We start from the raw sequence: 21,299 nt of genomic DNA on the forward strand, positions 1-21,299 counted from the left end.
TTCTTCAAATGAACAATACAAATTATAAAGTTTAACTGTAATTGAGAAAATACTTGCTGTCCATCTGAAATACTGGCAAAAGTTGTATTGAATATCACCAAGGCAGAAAAAGATATTGATCTGAGAACCTGGGATTCAATTTAATCAAGAGGGGTGCCCAAGACAGCCTGAACTTTCCCCTCAGCTTGGTTAAACTTTAGACAGCCTTCCTTCTGACTCCAGGCCCTAAACCTCCCTTTTCTCAAAACATTTACTTTAGAAAACATCATTATAAATTACTTCTCTGCCCCATTGAGATGTAAATTGTTTTAAAAGCCTTTTGCCAGTTTTACAACCCAAGGATGTCTTTCTCAGGGACCTAGGACCCATCTCTTTGAAATGTAACCATCAGCAAAGCTAGTGTCCCTGTCTCTGTGGAAGGGTGGGAGCCTGACTTCTGTGGGCACTTTGCTCCAATTTGCAAGACTACTTTCAGCATGAAGATACAAGAAAGTTTACTTTTCCTTACCAAACGCAGATGGATGTCAATCCTCCTATGCCAGCTCTTAAGAACCCAATTGCCTTTTGTTTCAGTGGAGTTGTGGTCCAACTCTGTTCTGGCCTCTCTCTCCTATTTTAATAACTTTGAGTAAGGTCTTCAGTGCCTGGTAAATGTTGCCCAGGGCAATTCTTGCTTTGACAGGAGAGAACAAAAATATGTGATATAATTAGTCTATTTTCCACTAAGTCAAACTTTCTCCTGGGTACCCTGTGTTCCCCAAGCACCACTTGAATTTTTTTCAAGCAGTTCATCAATAAAAGCCCAGAAAATATTCCAAATATTTTAAAGGTCCCCATTCCTTCTAACAGGAGAGACTGATAGAAGAAGAAAGGTCAGAGGGGATGGTTTTATATTTTCTCTTTTAACAAATGCCTTTTTCTCTCTCTGCTTTCAGTGTCCTTGGTTGTCAGATATCTGTTTGGTCCAGTGTGCAAGAGGGAACAGACCAAACAGTACCAACTGCATCATCTTTGAAATCAACAAATTTTTGATTGGTCTGGAACTGGTGCAGGAGCGGCAGCTCCACCTGGAAACAAACATCTTAAAAGTGGAGGATGACACAAACTGTTCCTTGTCTTCAATTGAAGAAGACTTTCTTACCGCATCCGAGCACTTGGAGGAGGAAAGCGACGTGGAAGAATATAGGAACGGTGAGAACTTTCCAATAAAACGAATGTGCATCCTGAAATTAGTTACCGTATAAAAATGTCTGGGTTAAATTTCAGAAAAGTTTCAGGCCACATCAGTTTGGCTGACACATCACAACCTTCACTTAAGGAGTTTAAAGAGGGAGAGAGAGTAAGAAAACACTAGTGGGGATGCTGACAGAGGCACTTTAACAGATTTAATGGTTAGATGGCCCCATTCTCCCTAAAGATGCCTTAGGGATGCTGAAGGAAATCTATGTGTTTTCAAACAAAATCCTCCTGCCTGCCAAGAGATGGAGACTATCACTTGGAGGAAAGTTAACGTCCCTAAATTTTCCATTAAAACCATGTATTAGTTGAAACTGAGTTAGATTGACCTGAATCCTAGCACTGCCTCTTTGAGGCTGTGAAACCTGGGGCCAGTTATCCAGTCTTTTTGAGTCCCTGTTTCCTTGTCCACAATTTGGGAGTATAGCAGTGCTCTTAGCACTATTATATTTAACCATATGTTTGTTATATATATATATCATTTAACCATACATATTTATTATATTTAACTCTTATTGTTGTCAGTACAGAAGGAAATAACCCAGGAAAGTGCTTAGCTTTCATTTATTCATTCTTTTTTTTTAATTAGAGTATAATTGCTTTACAATGTTGTATTAGTTTCTGCTGTACAATGAAATGAATCAGCTATATGTATACACGTGTACCCTCCTTTTTGGACCTCCCTCCCACCCACCCCATCCCACTCATTTAGGTGGTCACAGATCACCAAGCTGAGCTCCCTGTGCTTTATAGCATGTTCCCACTAGCTATCTATTTTACACATGGTAGTGTAATATGTCAATCCTAATCTCTCAATTCGTCCTACCCTCCTCTTCCCCTCCATGTCCACAGGTCCATTCTCTACGTCTATGTCTGTAGCTCAGTGAACAATGGGTTCCTCTTCCCACAGAGGAAGGGATACCCCATATGCTGTTGCCACTGTCCTTGGGGCAAATCCTGTGCCAACTTTAGAATAACTCTTTCAACAAGGCCATGATTTAGGTGACCTGAACGTCCTCCCTTCTCCTCCTGTACCCACTGGGAAGCTTCAAGACACAATTGTCTGTGTTACTTTCTCCCTGAAACATGGTGACCAGCCCTCAGCTCCCAAATGCCCTCCCACACTCTAGCTAGCACTTGCATTTGTACCCCGCATTGAAAGCCACTTTGTTGAGTGGCAGTCCACAATGAAACTCAAAAGACTTTTCGGATTCATTTTTCTTAAAGAAACATTCAAAATGCTATTTAAAAAAAAATAAAGATACCTGATTCTGTAAAGCATCTTTAGGAATTAAATGTTATTTTAGACTCATGGAAACCTGCTATCTAAAATGTAATAGCAGGTATATTATACAGCACTTAAAAGAAACAAGCTATTCATGAAAAGATAGGAAGGAAAATTAAATGCATATTAGTAAATGAAATAAGCCAATCTGAAAAGCCTGTATTCTAGATAAAGCAAAACTATGGATACAGTAAAAAAGATCAGTGGTTGCCAGCAGTTTGGCAAGGGTGCAGATGGTAGTCGAAGGGATGAATCGGTGGAGCACAGAGGATTTTTTGGCCAGTGAAACCAGTACAACACCGTAATGATGGATATATGCCATTATACATGTCTAAACCCACAGAACGTACAGCACCAAGAATGAACCCTAAGGTAACTGTGGACTCTGGGTGATTCTGATGTGTTATTATGGGTTTTTCAATTGTAACAAATGTACCACTCTTGCAGGAGGAGCTCATAATAGAGAAATCTACACACGTGTGGAGGCAGGGGATATATGAGAAATCTCTGTATATTGTCTCAATTTTAACCTAAAACTGCTCTTAAAAAAATGAAGTCTTAAAAAAGAAAATAAATAAAAAGTAATAGTGGCCCTCATTTTCTCTTCACTAGGTTATGAAAATATAAATGTCTCAGACAATGCTTTGGAAAATAAAAAGCCAAAGGAAGCCACTCAGGAGGAATGGAATTACAAAAAGGAAAAGTTACTTTATGCTTTGGAAGATCAATATGTTAGCAAATATCATACACCATTGATTAAAACAGAAGGATCTCTGGGAAACGTGGCAGAAGATACAAGTTTGCAGAGTCTAGATCCCTCAGCCAAGCCATCAGAGTGGAAAGGTGAAGTTGTGGGGAATGATAAGCCATCCACAAATTATTACTATTCAGAAAATTTTAAAGGTCAAGAGGGAGAATCACAGGCACTATGTATTCCAGGCAATGCTTATTTCTCGAGGATGGTTAAGAGAGATGGACCTTCTGCATGTGGTACTTTCTCTGAGCATGACAGCAGTTTAGACCCAGGAGACCATGAAGACGGGACAAACTCTATTCTTCCCATAAAAGATGGAGAAGGCACAACCGGCGAGTATGCTACGAATTTAGCAGAATCTGTGCTGCAAGATGCTTTTATTCGATTATCTCAGTCTCAGCCTACGCTGCCCCAGGACTCTGCAGTCAGTGTTTCTCTAGGAAGTGCACTGCTCCCCAGTGGTTGCTCCACAGAAGATATCGTGGTCCCTCGGTCATGGAATGAACTCCCCAAAATTGTCATTGTTCAGAGTTCAGAAGGCAGCGTTGCTGGCCCTGAGCCAGGTATCTCCTCAGGGCCCAAGACACAAGTCTCACTTGAAACTTCAGGCATCCTCTCTGGAGAGAGCTCCAGCAAACACCCCCAGAGTGCTCTAGAAGTAGCATTAGCTTGTGCGGCCACTGTGATTGGAACCATCTCCAGTCCACAGGCCACAGAAAGATTCAAAATGGAGCAAGAATCCCTGGTTTCAAACCACCCACTGGGAGGAAATGAACCGGTGCAAACTCAGTCATCTCAAGTATTCAAGGAACACTCCATCAGCAAATATTCCTTCCCATCTGCTCTGTGTGGCATGACTCAGGTGGTAAGTGCTGTTGCTGTCTGTGGCCTGGGTGAAGCAGGAGAGGCGAAGTGCCCTATGGCTTCAAGTGGCTTCTTGTCTGCAGCTGAGGTGTCTGCAGCAGTCCCCCCACTTTGTGGTTCAGTGACCGGGAAGAGCATGGAGCTGGGGAATGAAGCCATTGCAGAGGCATTGCTCAAGGAGGCCACTCTGGTCTTAACAAGACCTGATGCCTACAGCAGCATTGGAGACCTCATGCGATCAATGCATAGGAGAATCACAGAAACTGTTTCAAAGCCTCAGACCTTGTGCTCAGAAAATGTCCTTGGGAATGAACTGGCACAGACCCTGTCTAATGTTATCCTGAAGCATTCCATTGATGAAGTTCACCAGAAGAATAAAATAATCGACCCCAGCAATGGCAGGCACTCATCTGAAACCCTGGACGCCTTAATGGAAAGTACAAATCAGCTGCTCTTCAATGTGATATGCGTCACTTTCAAGAAGATGAGCCGCCTTGTACAGCTTGGTGAATGTCCCACCATCCTTTCTAAGGAGACCGTCAGAGGGAGGGAAACCGAACTAGACTCTCAGCCAACTGATCAGGCCACTTGTCAAGCATGGACAAAGGCCACTGACTACGCCAGCAGCCATCCACTTAGCAACCTGCAGAGCACCAGTCTTGTTATCAATGATCTTGTAGATGATGAGAGTCCAAAGCAAGAAAGCAAGAGCCCAGAGAAGCCAGGCCTCTTCCAGAACCCCACACTGCAACCTGAATTGTCCTGTATTCCCAGAGAGTCTGTTAAAACATCCCCCAAGGAGATATATCTGAAGGGAGTGGTGGAAGAGGATACAAAAATCCCTCATCAACAATCCAGTCACAATGAGAATGAATGCAGAGCCCCTTCAGAGGGAGAAATGACACCGAGCGTCAGCAAGTACATCAGTTCCCAGGACGTTGAGGACAGCATCAATCCAAATGCTCCAGAAAAGTACAGTTGTGCCTCACCTCTAAACAATGAAGTTCAAGGTAACCTGTCTTTGTTAGGGAACGATTTGCTGCTTCCTGCTCAATCCCTGCTACCGGCAAAACACCCAGACATATACTGCATTGCAGACTTTGCAGAAGAATTAGCAGAGACCATTGTTTCCATGGCAACTGAAATAGCAGCGATTTGCCTTGACAACTCCAATGGAAAACAACCCTGGTTCTGTGCATGGAAAAGAGGGAATGAGTTTCTGGTTACCCCCAACGTATCCTGCCGATCCTTGAAGAGGAAGAAAGAGAGCCAGGCCGGTGGGGCCACTGTGAGGAAACACAAGCCACCACGACTCAGCGAGATCAAGAGGAAAACAGATGAGTACCCGGAACTTAAAGAGAAGCTGATGAACAGGGTTGTGGACGAGTCGATGAACCTTGAGGACATCCCAGATTCTGTAAACACTTTTGCAGACGAAGTGGCAGCCAAGATCGTGAACCTCACAGAGTTCTGTATGGTGGACGGTGTCTGGCAAGCCCAGAGCTATCCTCGGAGTCGGTTACTCAGTGGAGACAGGTGGAACCGGCTGAAGGCCTCCAGCTGTGAGAGCATTCCAGAGGAGGACTCTAACGCCGGGGCGTATGTGAATAGCCTGGGTTTAATGAGTACCCTAAGCCAGCCAGTTAGCAGGGCCAGCTCCGTCTCCAAGCAGTCGAGCTGTGAGAGCATCACCGATGAGTTTTCCAGGTTCATGGTGAACCAGATGGAAAATGAAGGAAGAGGGTTTGAGTTACTGCTGGATTACTACGCAGGCAAGAATGCCAGCAGTATTCTGAACTCAGCTATGCAACAGGCCTGCCGGAAAAATGACCACCTCAGTGTGAGGCCAAGCTGTCCCTCAAAGCAGTCCAGCACCGAGAGCATCACCGAGGAGTTCTATAGGTACATGTTGAGGGACATTGAACGAGAGAACAAAGACGGTGCCTCCTCCGGACGAAGCAGCCAGGACTGGACGACTGGCTTGCTGTCGCCTTCTCTGCGATCCCTGGTGTGTTACAGACAGTCATCCATGCCCAACAGCAGATCCCTGGGCGCCAGGCTGACGGTGAACGTGCCCATCAAAGCCAACTCCTTAGATGGCTTTGCTCAAAACAGCCAGCAAGATTTCCTCAGCGTACAGCAGGGGAATAGCTCTTCCTCATCGGGTCTCTGCAAATCTGACTCTTGCTTGTATCGGAGAGGTGGGGCCGACCAGATCACAGACATGTTAATTCACGAGACGTGGGCAAACTCAATCGAAGCCCTCATGCGGAAGAACAAAATTATAGTGGACGACGCCCAGGCAGCTGATGCTGAGCCTGCTTCCGGTGACTCTTCCTTGCAGGTGGAGAAGTGTGCAAGCAGATTGGCTTCGAGCAGAGTGCAAAGTGGGCCAGCTCTGCTTGTTCAGGAACCTGTTGATTGCCCGAGGAAAAACTCCATTACTGAAAGCAAACATCCCCCACTGTCGTCTCCAAGCAAAGCTGCGCCTCTTGCAAATCACAACAGTTTAGATTCTAGAAAGGAAACTTCCTCGTGCCAGGATGCTGTCCTTCTAAGCCACACCAGGCGATCACTTTGCTCAAGGGAAGTGCCTTTAATTCAGATTGAAATAGATCAGAGAGAAGAATGTGTTGGAGAACCTGAACACGTCCTTTCCAAACGCAGCCCCCTAGAGGAAGCAGAAGAGTGTTTGAAAGAAGAAAAGGCCCCACATGTGGCGAGGGGTGGAGACACTACTGTGAATTCCTGCCAAAACCCTAGGTGAGTCAATGACCTCTTAGACGAGGTAGGGTGCATGGGACTGGAGTTTGCATCTTAATTAGTATTTATTCTAAATCTTAGGGGCTTACTGACACAAGAACTGAATTTCTGAGATAGTAATTGACCTCCCTGGGTTACTATGCACTTATAATAGAAAGATGTAAGGTTTTTTAAATAATCTCTAAAACAAATTTGATTTATGTATATAACAGAAGAAATGAGGTATCATTCTCCCCATTACAGTTAATCTCCCATAGAATGCTACTTTCTGAAATTAATTCATGGCAGTTTTCAAGCAAAATAAGAAAATTACATCAACTTGTCCATTTAAAAACAGTTAAATTGTAAATAAATTTTAATATTGGAATCTGACATTAAATATTTTGGTATCATTTTTCTCCAGGGTCTCTCAAGTTTTTCTTTTTTGTCTTATTCTAAAGGTCTTTGCAAGGACACCATGTCCCAGAGTGCTGGCCCTTTAGATGCATGGTATACCATGGTAGCATAAGTGCAAAACAACATCATCAGCCTTAGAAATTTGAGAGCTGAATCCTTTTCCAAAAGATAAGGACTAAGTATTGAATATATTTTTCTTTGTGGAGCAATATAAAGAATTGTTATGAAACATGATCTCCACTAAATAACCTTGAAACCATCACTCTAAGCCATTTTGCTGATCTCTGCCTCAGTTTACTCACCTGTTGGGGGGAATAATAGTAATAATTACATCATAAGAAGATTCTTAAGGTTTAAATAAAGAAATGTACACAAGCCCTTACCTCAGTGCCTAGGCCATTATAAACACTCAATAAATGTTTACTTTATGGTTGTTGTTGTTTGGGGTTAAGGTATATGGTTGCCTTTATTACAGGAGATCTTTTTCCCAAGAGAAACCTGTTATGAACGGCGTGAGAATTTTATTAAAACTACAGAATTCTCAGGATTTGCAAAAGGGGAAATTAGTTATATTTAGATCACATTTTCTAAGCTCAGAGTTGTTATCAGGGGATTTGACATGTCAAAATAGCTAAACATGGAACTCAATTCCCTGTGAAAGACTTCCTACCCTCTTATACACAAGAGAGAGGGAAATGATACAGGCACTCTTGATTGTTTGGAAGTGGGAAGGTGTCACGTCCTGAAGATATTTTTAGGCTATTCTCTGAGGGACATTTTCATAATTCTTACTAAAAACTTCATAAAATCTCAACATGATGAAATAAAAATCACATTCTTACTTTTTTACTTTCTTGTTATTTGAAACAGAATTCAGAATTCATCATGGCAGGCCCAAATAAAAATACCTATTGTATTTTAGGCTCGCACATTTGTCCAGGTACCAAATTATATCAATTATAAAGAGCTTAAGGGTGATTTAGGATAACCCAGTTCTTGATTTGGGGGAAAATATTATCCTACTGGTGAGCAGCGATGTGTTCTTAACTCAGCCACCTTCTCTGAGATTTTTGAAAAGCAATTACCTAACTTTTTGGTAATTTGAGACCACAAGGTAATAAACACCAAACTGAGAATTTTGAGCATTCACATGTTGCACTCACAGACCTAACATAAATTTTTTAGAAATATATTTTATGTCGTGTATTCATTTATATTTGCTTCAAGAAAAATAATTATTCATCCAACAAATATTTGCATGCTCACCTGTGATACACACTGCCCTTGGGGCTGCAAGCACAGAAGAAAATAGAGATTTAGTGTCTGTTTCCATGGCTCCTGCACACCAGTGCGAGAGACAGACAAGATGCATGGAAAAACCCTTTGGAAAAAGTGTGTGATGTAGAGTGTGATGAGAGGAGAATAAAAAGAGGAATGTGGTAGAGAGTTACCTTTTGGGGGAAGTGGCCACTTAAGACAGGATGTTGGCATTTGAGACGAGACCTAAAGGAAGAGACAAAGGGTGCCAACGAAATGAAGAATTGAACTGAAGGACTTGTATCTCTAGCATTGTGGTGTTCTAGCTAGAAACTAGTCCACCCACCAGAAAAAGGACATGGTAAGAAAACATATCTTTCTGAGCAGAGCTCAGAGTAGAAGAGAAATTCCCCTGAGCATTTATAAACACAGCTTGCCTTAATGCATGTTTGGGGTTCTAATTTGCACCATCTGCGTGATATAGGAAACCACAAACTGGTAAATTACCTTAAAGCAATCTTAGGTTAACAACACTGTGAGACCTTGGCAGAGGCAAAAATAAATCTCTTGATATTTAATCCCAAGTCTCAAAGGATTTCGATAGATAATGCCTATCAAATATAGGCTCAGAACTTCAAATTTCAAGATACACAGGAATCAAGGCACTATAAGAAAGACTCACAAATATCAAAGTAGAATTATCGCTAGCAAAGATTGCAGACGTGGGGATGCTCAGATACAGAATATAACATATTTTAAATATTTGAAAAGTTAAGGTATACAAAACAGGAGTGGGAAAAAACTGCAATCAAAATAGAATGAGGTAGAGTTGGGCTTCCCTGGTGGCGCAGTGGTTGAGAGTCCGCCTCCCGATGCAGGGGACACGGGTTCGTGCCCCGGTCCGGGAAGATCCCACATGCCGCGGAGCGGCTGGGCCCGTGAGCCATGGCTGCTGAGCCTGCGCGTCCGGAGCCTGTGCTCCACAACGGGAGAGGCCACAACAGTGAGAGGCCCGTGTATCGCCAAAAAAAAAAAAAAAAATAGAATGAGGTAGAGTTAAAAGTCAGTTAATTACTACAAGAGATAAGTATAATCATTGAAATTAAATATTGCTAGATATGAACATAATTATTTAACATTAGATTATTGGAATCAAAACTTTAATGGCATATCTGCAGAGAAAACTATAACAAAAGATAAATGTGAAAGGACTACTGTTTCCACCCATGATGGAGTAATTGAAGCTGAACTTGTTCTCCCTCTGTAAATAACTAGAAAAGTGGACAAAATATATGAAACAACTGTTGTCAGACATTTCACAACAAGCAGCATTCTGAGATAAGGAAAACAAACATGGTGAGCTTTAAAAATAGTCCAACTTTCTGCCTGGATTCCCTTCTTTTTTTTTTTTTTGCGGTACGCGGGCCTCTCACGGTTGTGGCCTCTCCCGTTGCGGAGCACAGGCTCCGGACGCGCAGGCTCAGCGGCCATGGCTCACGGGCCCAGCCGCTCCGCGGCATGTGGGATCTTCCCGGACCCCGGCACGAACCCGCGTCCCCTGCATCGGCAGGCGGACTCTCAACCACTGCGCCACCAGGGAAGCCCCTGGATTCCCTTTTCAGAAAGAAGTACAAAGAGGACAAATCTGAGCAGAACTCAGTGGTCACTCAGCTGAAGATTGAGAGATTGGAGGGCGCTATCAGAGAAAGAACTCCAGAAGTCTGTAGAGGGCTCCCCTCGAGTCTGTTACTGAACCCTAAGCCATGCATGTATAGGTGAAACCCCATGAAGCTAGAAAGCTGTAAGCTAACAATGCCACAGGCTCACACAGGACTAGGAAAAGTTTAGTTGCAACCAGCCACAGTGGAGAAACCATGTTAAACATATGCAGGATTTAGCAGAGACCCTGAAAGAAATCATACCGTAGAATTAGGGCTAAACTATCCCTGAAAAATAAAAACTGATCTAAGCTTGCCCTAACAAAACTTGAAGAGAAACATTGAAAAATCAGGCTGAACTGAAGCTAATTTAACCTAGAATGAGTCCAATAGTCTTTAAAGAAAGACAACAAAATTCAGCACTCAACAATATAAATTTTCAGCTTAACGTCCAATTAAGCTGAAAGATTTTACACATTCAAAGAAGCAGAAAAATGTCACCCATAACTGAGACAATAATTATTCAATATAAATATACCTAGAAATTACAGAGATGATGAAATTAACCAACAAAGACTTTAAATAACTATTATAAATATGCTTCAAAATTTAAAGTACACGTGATTATGAAAGTTGATGAAAATGATAAACTTATAAATCAGGAAGTACAGTGAACTCTAAGCAGAACAGACAAAAAGAAAACCACATCAGTGTACATCACAATCAAACTATTAAAAACCAGTGATAAAGGAATAGTCTTAAAAGCAGCCTAAGGAAGAAGAAACCTTACATACTGGAGAACAAAAATAAAAGTTGCAGCTTTCTACCGCAAAAAATATAAACTAAAAGACAAACAATGACATCTTTACTGTGCTGAAGGAAAAATAAAACTCCCAACCTAGTGCTTTTTACCTAGTAAAAAATAAAGGTTATTCATGAATAGGAAGACTCAATATTGTCAAGATGCCAATTCTTTCTAATCTGATCTATAGATTCAATGCAGTCCCATTCAAAATCCCAGCAACTTATTTTGTGGATGTTGATAAAATGATTCTAAAGTTTATACAGAGAGGCAGAAGATCCAGCATAACCAGAATATTAAAGGAGAAAGACAAAATCAGGCTGACACTACCTGACATCAAGACTTACTACAAAGCTTACAGTAATCAAGACTGTGATACTGGTAAAAGGGTAAATAAATAGGTCAGTGGAACAGAATACAGAGCTCAGAGATAGACCCACACAAATATAGCCAACTGATCTTTGGTAAAAGATCAAAGGCAATACAACAGAAAATAGATAATTTTTTCAACAAACAGTGCTGGAACAACTGGACATCCACACGCAAAGAATGAATCTAGACACAACTCTAACACCATTAGCAAAAATTAACTCAAAATAGATCATAGACCTACATGTAAAAGGCAAAACTATACAACTCCTAGAAAGGAACGTAAGAGAAAATTTAGGTTACCCTGCTTTTGGCAATGACTTTTTAGATACAACACCAAAGATATGACCTATAGAAATAATTGATAAACTGGACTTCATTAAAATTAGAAACTTCTTGTCGGTGAAAGACACTGTCAAGGAGACCAGAAGACAAGCTGTGGACTGGGAGAAAATGTTCCCCAAGACCATCTCTGACAAAGGACTGTCATCCAAAATTTACAGTGGCAAAAGACTTGAACAGAATCCCCATCAAAGAAGATATACAGATGGCAAATAAGCATATGAAAAGATGCTCAATATCATATGTCATTAAGCAATTGCAAATTAAAACAAAAATAAGATACAACTACACATCTATGAGAATGGCCAAAATCCAAAACGCTGACAGCACAAAATGCTGGTGAGTATGTGAAGTAACAGGGACTCACAGTCATTGCTGGTGGGAATGCAAAAATGGTACCGCTACTGTGGATTACAGCCTGGCTGTTTCTTACAAAAATAAACATACTCTTACTATATGATCCAGCAATCATGATTCTTGGTATTTACCCAAATGAGTTGAAAACATATGCCCACACAAAACACCTGCACACAAGATTTCATAGCAGGTTTATTCATAATTGCCAAAACTTGGGAACAACCAAGACCTCCTTGAGTAGTTCAATAGATGAATAAGCTCTGGAACATCCAGACAGTGGAATGTTATCCACCACTAAAAATAAATAAGCTATTAAGCCATGAAAAGACATAGGGGAAACTTAAATACACATTATTAAGTGAAAGAATCCAGTCTGAAAAAGCTACATACTATATGATTCCAACTATATGACGTTCTGGGAAAAGGCAAAACTGTGGAGCCAGTGAAAAGATCAGTGGCTGCAAGGGGTTTAGGAGGGAGGAAAGGATGAATAGGTAGAGCACAGAGGATTTTTAAGGCAGTGAATCTATTCTGTATGATACTATAATGGTGGATACGTGTCATTATACATTTGTCCAAATCCATAAAATGTACAACACCAAAGTGAACCCTAATGTAAATGGTGGACTTCGGGTGAAAATGGTACATTGATTTCGGTTTATGAGTTGTGACAAATGCACCTGGTACAGGATGTTGATAGTGGGGGAGGCTATTATGTACACGTGTGGGCAGGGGACATGGAAACTCTCTGTTCTTTCCGCTTAACTTTACTGTTAACCTAAAACTGCTTGAAAAAAAATAAAGCCTATTTTAAAAAATAAAGCTAACTAGTAATTTTTATACAACAGAATTTTAGAGAATATGCCAATAGGAGATTTGCACAATAAGAAGTGTTAGCGGAAGTTCTTAGGCTGAAGGAAAATAATGCTGATTGGAACTTGGATGTACACAAAGAAACAAAGAATCCCACAAATAGTAAATACAAAATATTTTGTTAATTTTAAAATTTCTTTAAGAGATAATTATTTAAAACAAAAAATATTGCTTTATGACATGTGGGACTGAAATACACGTCAATTATGGCACAAATGATAGGAAGAGGAAATGGAGGTGTAAAAGTCTTCCTGTCTAAGTGAATTTGTATAATGTAATCTGAAAATTGACTGTAACAAATTGATGATGCATACTGTAAACCCTGAGATAACTACTAAAAAAGTAAAACAAAAAGCCAATAAGTCAATACTGGAGATAAAATGGAATGGTAGAAATTACTTAGTTAATCCAGAGAAATGCAGGAAAAGAGGGAAAAGTAACAAAGAATAAATGGGACCAATAGATAATAATTTAAACCCAGGCATATTGATAATTACATTAATTTTTTAATGATCAAAACACTCCAATAAGAAGCAGAGATTGTCAGACTGAATAAAAAGGCAAAACCCTACCATAAACCATCTATAAGAAATGTGTTTCCAATATAAAATAAGCGATAGGTTAAAACTAAATGAATGGAAAAAGAAATATCATAAGAATGATGGAGTAGCTATATTAATATCAGATAGAATCAACTTCAGGATAAGGAATTTTGTCAGGGGAATTTTATCAGGAGTAAAGAGGGATATTTTATAATGATAGAGGGGCCAATTCATCACGAACACATGGAAAATGTATATATGTAATCACCTAAATAATAGAACTCCAAACTACATGAAACAAAATCTGATCGAGCTGGAAGGAGAAATAGACAAATCCACAGTTACAGTTGGAAATTTCACACTCTTCTCTCAGTAACTGATAGAATAGTAGACAGAAAGTCAATAAGGATATACTACAAGACTTGAGTAACATTCTCAATCAACTTGACCTAATTAACATGTATTAAGGATGCCACCAAATGGCAAAATATACATTTTTTTCAAGTACACTTGAAACATTCACCAAGATGGACCATTAGGCCATAAAACAAGTCTTAATAAATTTAAAAAGAATTTTTAAAAAATTTAAAAAGAATTAAACTCATATAGAATATGTTGTCTGACCACATGGAATTAAAATAAAAATCAGTAACAAAAAGATGCCTGGGAAATCCACACCCCAAAAAATTTTGAAAATATTTCTAAATTATAAGTTGGTCAAAGAATGTCACAAGGGAAATTAAATTTTTAATTGAATGAAAAGGAAAACATATCATATAAAAACGTATGTATACAGCTAAAGTGCTTAGGAAAGAAATTTTTCTTTATTTTTTATTATTTTTTTATTTGTTTAACATCTTTATTGGTGTATCATTGCTTTACAATGGGTGTGTTAGTTTCTGCTGTACAACAAAGTGAATCAGCTATATGTACACATATATCCCCATATCCCTTCCCTCTTGCATCTCCCTCCCACCCTCCTTCTAGGTGGTCACAAAGCACTGAGCTGATCTCCCTGTGCTATGTGGCTGCTTCCCACTAGCTATCTATTTTACATTTGGTAGTATACATAAGCCTATGCCACTCTCTCACTTTGTCCCAGCTTACCCTCCCCCCTCCGCGTGTCCTTAAGTCCATTTTCTATGTCTGTGTCTTTATTCCTGTCCTGTCTCTACATTCTTCAGAACTTTTTTTTTTTTAGATTCCATATATATGTGTTAGCATACGGTATTTGTTTTTCTATTTCTGACTTACTTCACTCTGTATGACAGACTCTAGGTCCATCCACCTCACTACAAATAACTCAATTTCATTGATTTTTATGGCTGAGTAATATTCCACTCTATATATGTGCCACATCTTCTTTATCCATTCATCTGTTGATGGACAGATGCTTCCACGTCCTGGCTATTGTAAATAGTGCTGCAATGAACATTGTGCTACGTGACTCTCTTTGAATTATAGTTTTCTCAGGGTATATGCCCAGTAGTGGGATTGCTGGGTCATATGGTAGTTCTATTTGTAGTTTTTTAAGGAACTTCCAAACTGTTCTCCATAGTGGCTGTATCGATTTACATTCCCACCAACAGTGTTTGAGGGTTCCCTTTTCTCCACACCCTCTCCAGCATTTATTGTTTGTTGATTTTTTGATGACGGCCATTCTGACTGGTGTGAGGTGACACCTCACTGTAGTTTTGATTTGCATTTCTCTGATGATTAGTGATGTTGAGCATTCCTTCATGTGCATGTTTGCAATCTTATATCTTCTTTGGAGAAATGTCTATTTAGTTCTTCTGCCCATTTTTGGATTAGGTTGTTTGTATTTTTGATATTGAGCTGCATGAGCTGCTTGTAAATTCTGATTACTCCTTTGTCAGTTGCTTCATTTGCAAGTATTTTCTCCCATTCTGAGGGTTGTCTTTTTGTCTTGTTTATGGTTTCCTTTGCTGTGCAAAAGCTTTTAAGTTTCATCAGGTCCATTTGTTTATTTTTATTTTTATTTCCATTGTTCTAGGAGGTGGGTCAAAAGGATCTTGCTGTGATTTATGTCATAGAGTGTTCTGCCTATGTTTTCCTCTAAGAGTTTGATAGTGTCTGGCCTTACATTAAGTCTTTAATCCATTTTGAGTTTATCTTTGTGTATGGTGTTAGGGAGTGTTCTGATTTCATTCTTTTACAGTTTTCCCATCACCACTTATTGAAGAGGTTATCTTTTCTCCATTGTATATTCTTGCCTCCTTTATCAAAGATAAGGTGACCATATGTGCGTGGGTTTATCTCTGGGCATTCTATCCTGTTCCATTGACCTATACTTCTGTTTTTGCGGCAGCACTCTACTGTGTTGATTACCGCAGCTTTGTAGTATAGTTGAAGTCAGGGAGTCTGATTCCTCCAGCTCCATTTTTCTTTCTCAAGATTGCTTTGGCTATTTGGGGTCTTTTGTGTTTCCATACAAATTGTGAAATTTTTGTTCTAGTTCTGTGAAAAATGCCATTGGTAGTTTGATAGGGATTGTATTGAATCTGTTGATTGCTTTGGGTAGTATAGTCATTTTCACAATGTTGATTCTTCCAATCCAAGAACATGGTATATCTCTCCATCTGTTTGTACCATCTTTAATTTCTTTCATCAGTGTCTGTAGTTTTCTGCATTCAGGTCTTCTGGCTCCTTAGGTAGGTTTTTTTCCTAGGTATTTTATTCTTTTTGTTACAATGGTAAATGGGAGTGTTTCCTTAATTTGTCTTTCAGATTTTTCATCATTAGTGTATAGGAATGCAAGAGATTTCTGTGCATTAAGTTTGTATCCTGCTACTTTAACAAGTTCATTGATTGGCTCTACTAGTTTTCTGGTAGCATCTTTAGGATTCTCTATGTATAGCATCATGTCATCTGCAAATAGGGACAGCTTTACTTCTTCTTTTCTGATTTGGATTCCTTTTATTTCTTTTTCTTCTCTAATTGCTGTGGCTAAAACTTCCAAAACTATGTTGAATAATAGTGGTGAGAGTGGACAACCTTGTCTTGTTCCTGATCTTAGTGGAAATGTTTTCAGTTTTTCACCATTGAGAACAATGTTGGCTGTGGGTTTTTCATATATGGCATTTATTTTGTTGAGGTAGGTTCCCTCTATGCCTGCTTTCTGCAGGGTTTTTTATCATAATCGGTGTTGAATTTTGTCGAAAGCTTTTTCTGCATCTATTGAGATGATCATATGGTTTTTCTCCTTCAATTTGTTAATATGGTTTATCACATTGATTGATTTTCGTATATTGAAGAATCCTTGTATTCCTGTGATAAAACCCACTTGATCATGGTGTATGATCCTTTTAATGTGCTGTTGGATTCTGTTTGCTAGGATTTTGGTGAGGATTTTTGCGTCTATGTTCATCAGTGATATTGGCCTGTAGTTTGTGACATCTTTGTCTGGTTTTGGATTCAGGGTGATGGTGGCCTCATAGAATGAGTTTGGGAGTGTTCCTTCCTCTGCTACATTTTGGAAGAATTTGAGAAGGTTAGGTGTTAGCTCTTCTCTAAATGTTTGATAGAATTCGCCTGTGAAGCCATCTGGTCCTGGGCTTTTGTTTGTTGGAAGATTTTTAATCACAGTTTCAAATTCAGTGCTTGTGAGTGGTCTGTTTTTATTTTCTGTTTCCTTTCTGGTTCAGTCTGGGAAAAATGAACAAACCTATAAATTTCCCTCAAAAGAAAATGGAAACTAGTGTTTTAGATATAATCACTATTCATTCTGAATCCCTAGTTATGTGACATGGGATATGAGATTTACTGTAAATAGAGTGGGAAATTGAGATAAAATAAAATATGCTGACAGATTCATTTTTAAGCTGGATGTTTAATGTCAATCATTGAGATTTAACTTCTGATTTAGTAAGGAATATCCTATAATGAATTTTTTAATAACATAAGGTCCTAATTCAGTAAGGAATTAGTCCAGGAAATTATTTTTTAACCAAGTAAACAAATGGTTTAGGAGCCCTCCCCTTTGTGCTGAGTATTTGCCTCATTTCCACTTTGGGGAATATGTATATTGTTTCTATTTGTCATCAGTGAATTAACTTATCTTTCATTTGAATTTAGTTAAATTCAGTGAATATTCCTTTGGCTACATCCATTCTTCCCCTTTCTATCTGCTCAATTTAGAAAAATCTCAACATTTTTGAAAGAAAAATCAAGCTTATTAAGGATCTCTTTTCACCAAATGTTAGCAACAGATCACACTAGAAACAGCCACACCTCAAAACGGCACCTGTACAGATACTTTGAGAAGGAATCTTAGGGACAATATTTGGTGTGCTATTACCTATGTAATTCATTCATATATCAAGGGGATATTTAATCACACCAAAAACATTATACATTTGAAACTCTACACTCTATACTAGAACTAATTTTAGCAAATACTGTAAAAAGTACAACCATTTTTGGAGAAAGGATAACAGCACTAATTCTAAGATTGAGGAAAATTATGTAGATCTTTCTGTAACCGATCAAATGTTTTGCATAAAAGTGATCAAGTGTCTTAAGTTGTATTTCCTGGGAACAGACCTTGAGAAGGAGAGTTCAGGCAAATATATATAATTTGTTAAGGAGTGCTCGCCAGAGAAAAGTGTACATACATGGGTAAGAAGGAAGGAAAGACAAGAGTGGACAGAGGGAGATGGTCCCCCCCAAATATGTTTGCACCTGAGGGCACAGCGCATCCTATAGGAAACCCTGAAGCTGGGATGGTCTGTCATGTTTAGTGCAAATTGAGGCAAGGGTGGACTTTTATATCTCTGTGTCAGCTGGTCATTGGGGTGCTCAGTGGGATAGGGTATAACCCTGGCAAGGCGATTCCCAATCTGAGGACAGCTCTCAGTGTGGACTGGTAGCTGCCATTACTCTCTACAGCCAGTGCACAAGGGCCAAGAAAAGCATTCCAGTCTCCACTCACCGAGTTACCATATTTTTCATTGTCAACTGAGAAATACACTCTTGCTTTTTGTTTGCAAACATTAATGTCCTTCTCTTTATGCTATTAGTTTTTGATGAGCCTGTGGAGAAGAGTCTCCATGAATCTGTTCACATTTCTGTACATTTGGCTTTCTGAGCAAAGAGCACTGGCACCTGGACTGAAGGTTGATCAAATACTAACCCTGAAGATAGAGGCTTCTAAAGAGATACAGTGATCCATTTCCCTGGAGCTGTTTAATTACATTCCAGGGTAGTGCCATCTCCTCCTCTCCACAGAAAAGATTTGAATGTGTTTCTAATCTAGAGCAAAGTGCTCTCTCCTCCATCATGTCTCTCTCTCTCCCTGGAGAAAAAGAGAGGCAGATGTGTCCAGGCATGATAATTTTGAGGTTCCTCTCCTGTGGTGCAAACCTCACTACAGGTGCAGTATGCAGTAGGGAATTGGGGCACAGAGAATGAATACAAGCTGCTCTGTGAGAAAAGAAGTGGTCTGATCTCTAATCCAGAGCACTTGTGTGTGTGTGTCACTGTGCCAGGCAAACAAATGGAAAGTCAAGCTTATTAAAAACTTGCTTTCACCAAGTGTTAGCAGTAGAGTGTGACAGAAACTGCCACACCTCAATACCGTAGTTATTCAGAATGCCGTTAGCGTGTAAGAAAGATCTTTCTCATATCTTTCCACATAAGACTTAACAGGTAGGGCTATCTAAATTTGAATATGGTTGTACTTATGAAGCTAGGCAATTTTAACAATAACATATTCATCTAAAAAATATTTAATGTGTTCACAGCTCTACTCCAAATACATAAAAAAGTAAAAAAGCTCTTAATAATGTATGGTATATACACTAGACTGCAAACTAGGGAGCATTAAGTGCTACCAAAAAGAAAGAAAGACAGACTAATTGCTTTGATCATTCAAGAGAGAGATGGCCCTAGTGAGAGAGATTAAGGACGACTTCAGGGAGGTGAGAGCATCTTGGCTAAGGAATGGTAAGAAACAAGGATCAGGAAAGAATGTTATTAGACATATGATTCTTAATGAATTATATAATTTACTAATAAAGAATAATATATACTTACATACCAAGCACTAAGATAAATGCATTAAATGATTCTATTTTCTAGCTTATTTCTTCCAAAAACCATTATGAGGTTAGTATTCTTATTTTTCTTGGAAAGTTTTATTAACTTGTCCAAGTTGAATAGACGACATGTGGTAGAAGTGGAAGCTACAGCACTGGACTGCAGGAACAGTGCTCAAAGCACCCTGGTCTCCAGCATTTGGTCAGAGGAAGCAACGGGGCAAAGGTCAAGAGGCAGGAAATGTATGGCACATTTGAGGAGAAGCAGAGAGTCTGCTTTTACTCAGTAATGAACTAGAGTCAGACAGATAAAACTGGATAGGCAAGGCAAGACCGTGAAGGAAAGAGTTTAGCTTTAGGAAGCTCTTGAAGGTTTTTGACAAGAAAGGCCAAAGATATGCCTTGAGAACGTTAATTAACATTAACCTGGCATGTGTGTGAAGAAGGTTTTGAAAGAGGAAGAATAGTCATGGCTGAACTGTTAGGATGCTGACACAATATAGTCCAGGCAAGAAGTCAAGGTTCAGTGCCCAGGAGTCTCAAAACTTGAGATCCGATGTCTGGTACCAACTCTTGTTGTAACTTCAGGTAAATCATTCCACCTCACTGGGCTTTGGCATCCTAATCTACAGGAAATCTGTGAGGTTCCTTCCAAATCTAAATTCTAGAAATTTAGAAAGACATCAATTAACATAACTACCTGAGCACAGAGACAGAGATAAGTATGTGAGAGAAACTTTAGAGATGGGACTGAAAACATAGCAAATGATTGAATGCAAAGGTCAAGGAGAAATCAGAAGTTTTCTGCAAGATTTTAAGCCCGGACACTCAGAAAAGTCAATGAAATAAGAAATACAGGAAGAGGATGGGAGGGCAATTAGAATTTGTTTTATATAGGTCGATTCTGAGATGTTAGTGAGACAGATTGGAGATGTTCCGAAGACCAACTGAGGAAAAGAGCCCCAGAATCAGGAAGAGGGGCCCTGCCTGGAGCTCAGATTTGGAAGCTATTTTCACAGGCAGAATAGATGAGACTGCATAGGGACAGACTGGAAAGGAGGGCAGTGAATCAATCAGAGCTGGCTATACTATGTTTAAAGGACAAAGAGAGAACCAGGTTCCAGGCATGGAGTGTCCAGAAAGGCAGAAATTCATGGGAAGCCAACGAGGAAAGGTTTCAAATAAAAAAGCTTGTCAGATCAAAGGTTAAATGCTTGATATAAAAAGGTGCTCATCCAGAAAAGTGATGCTGACATAAATCAGAGGTTTCAGAGGGAGAGGATGGGGTTAAAAAAAAAAAAAAAAAAAGGCGGCTGCAAGTACAAAATACGTATAGAGGCATTTACAGGCAAAATGGTTTTGTAAACCACTAGAACTGGGCTGGGTGTTGTTCTCCCAACATCGTCCATATGGAACTTGCATTAGAATCACCTGGGGTGGTTGTTTAAAATGCAGGTTTCTGGGCCTTCCTGCAGAACCCCTGAATCATAATCTCAGGGGAAGGATGCTCTGGGTATATTTATTTTAAACACCACTGCCCTTCAATAATTCTTATGTATGCAGGCCAGGTTGCTTCAACATGTTTTTTAAATGAATGGAGGGAGTCAGTAGAAAGAGATCAAATGAAGAAATAAGAAAGCTGATAGAGAGTAATCCTGAAAAGGCAAAGTGGGACCTAGGGCATCGGCAGAGGATTAGCCTAAAAGAAAGTTTCCATCTATGTCCTAGGACATCCTGCTGACTAT

The 21,299-nt window shown here is 39.6% G+C and overlaps 1 protein-coding gene across 3 annotated transcripts in view; it reads left to right on the plus strand.

Moving 5' to 3' along the window:
• Positions 1-21,299, plus strand: part of SPHKAP (SPHK1 interactor, AKAP domain containing) — a 123,507-nt gene that overhangs the window by 86,673 nt on the left and 15,535 nt on the right. For all 3 annotated transcript variants that reach the window (XM_060301757.1, XM_060301756.1, XM_030855375.2), the window contains exons 6-7: positions 936-1,191; positions 3,134-6,902. In XM_060301757.1, the coding sequence (XP_060157740.1) occupies positions 936-1,191; positions 3,134-6,902 (4,025 nt within the window). The remainder of the gene's footprint in view (positions 1-935; positions 1,192-3,133; positions 6,903-21,299) is intronic.

This window comes from Globicephala melas, chromosome 7, assembly GCF_963455315.2.
Source record: "Globicephala melas chromosome 7, mGloMel1.2, whole genome shotgun sequence".
NCBI lineage: Eukaryota > Metazoa > Chordata > Mammalia > Artiodactyla > Delphinidae > Globicephala > Globicephala melas.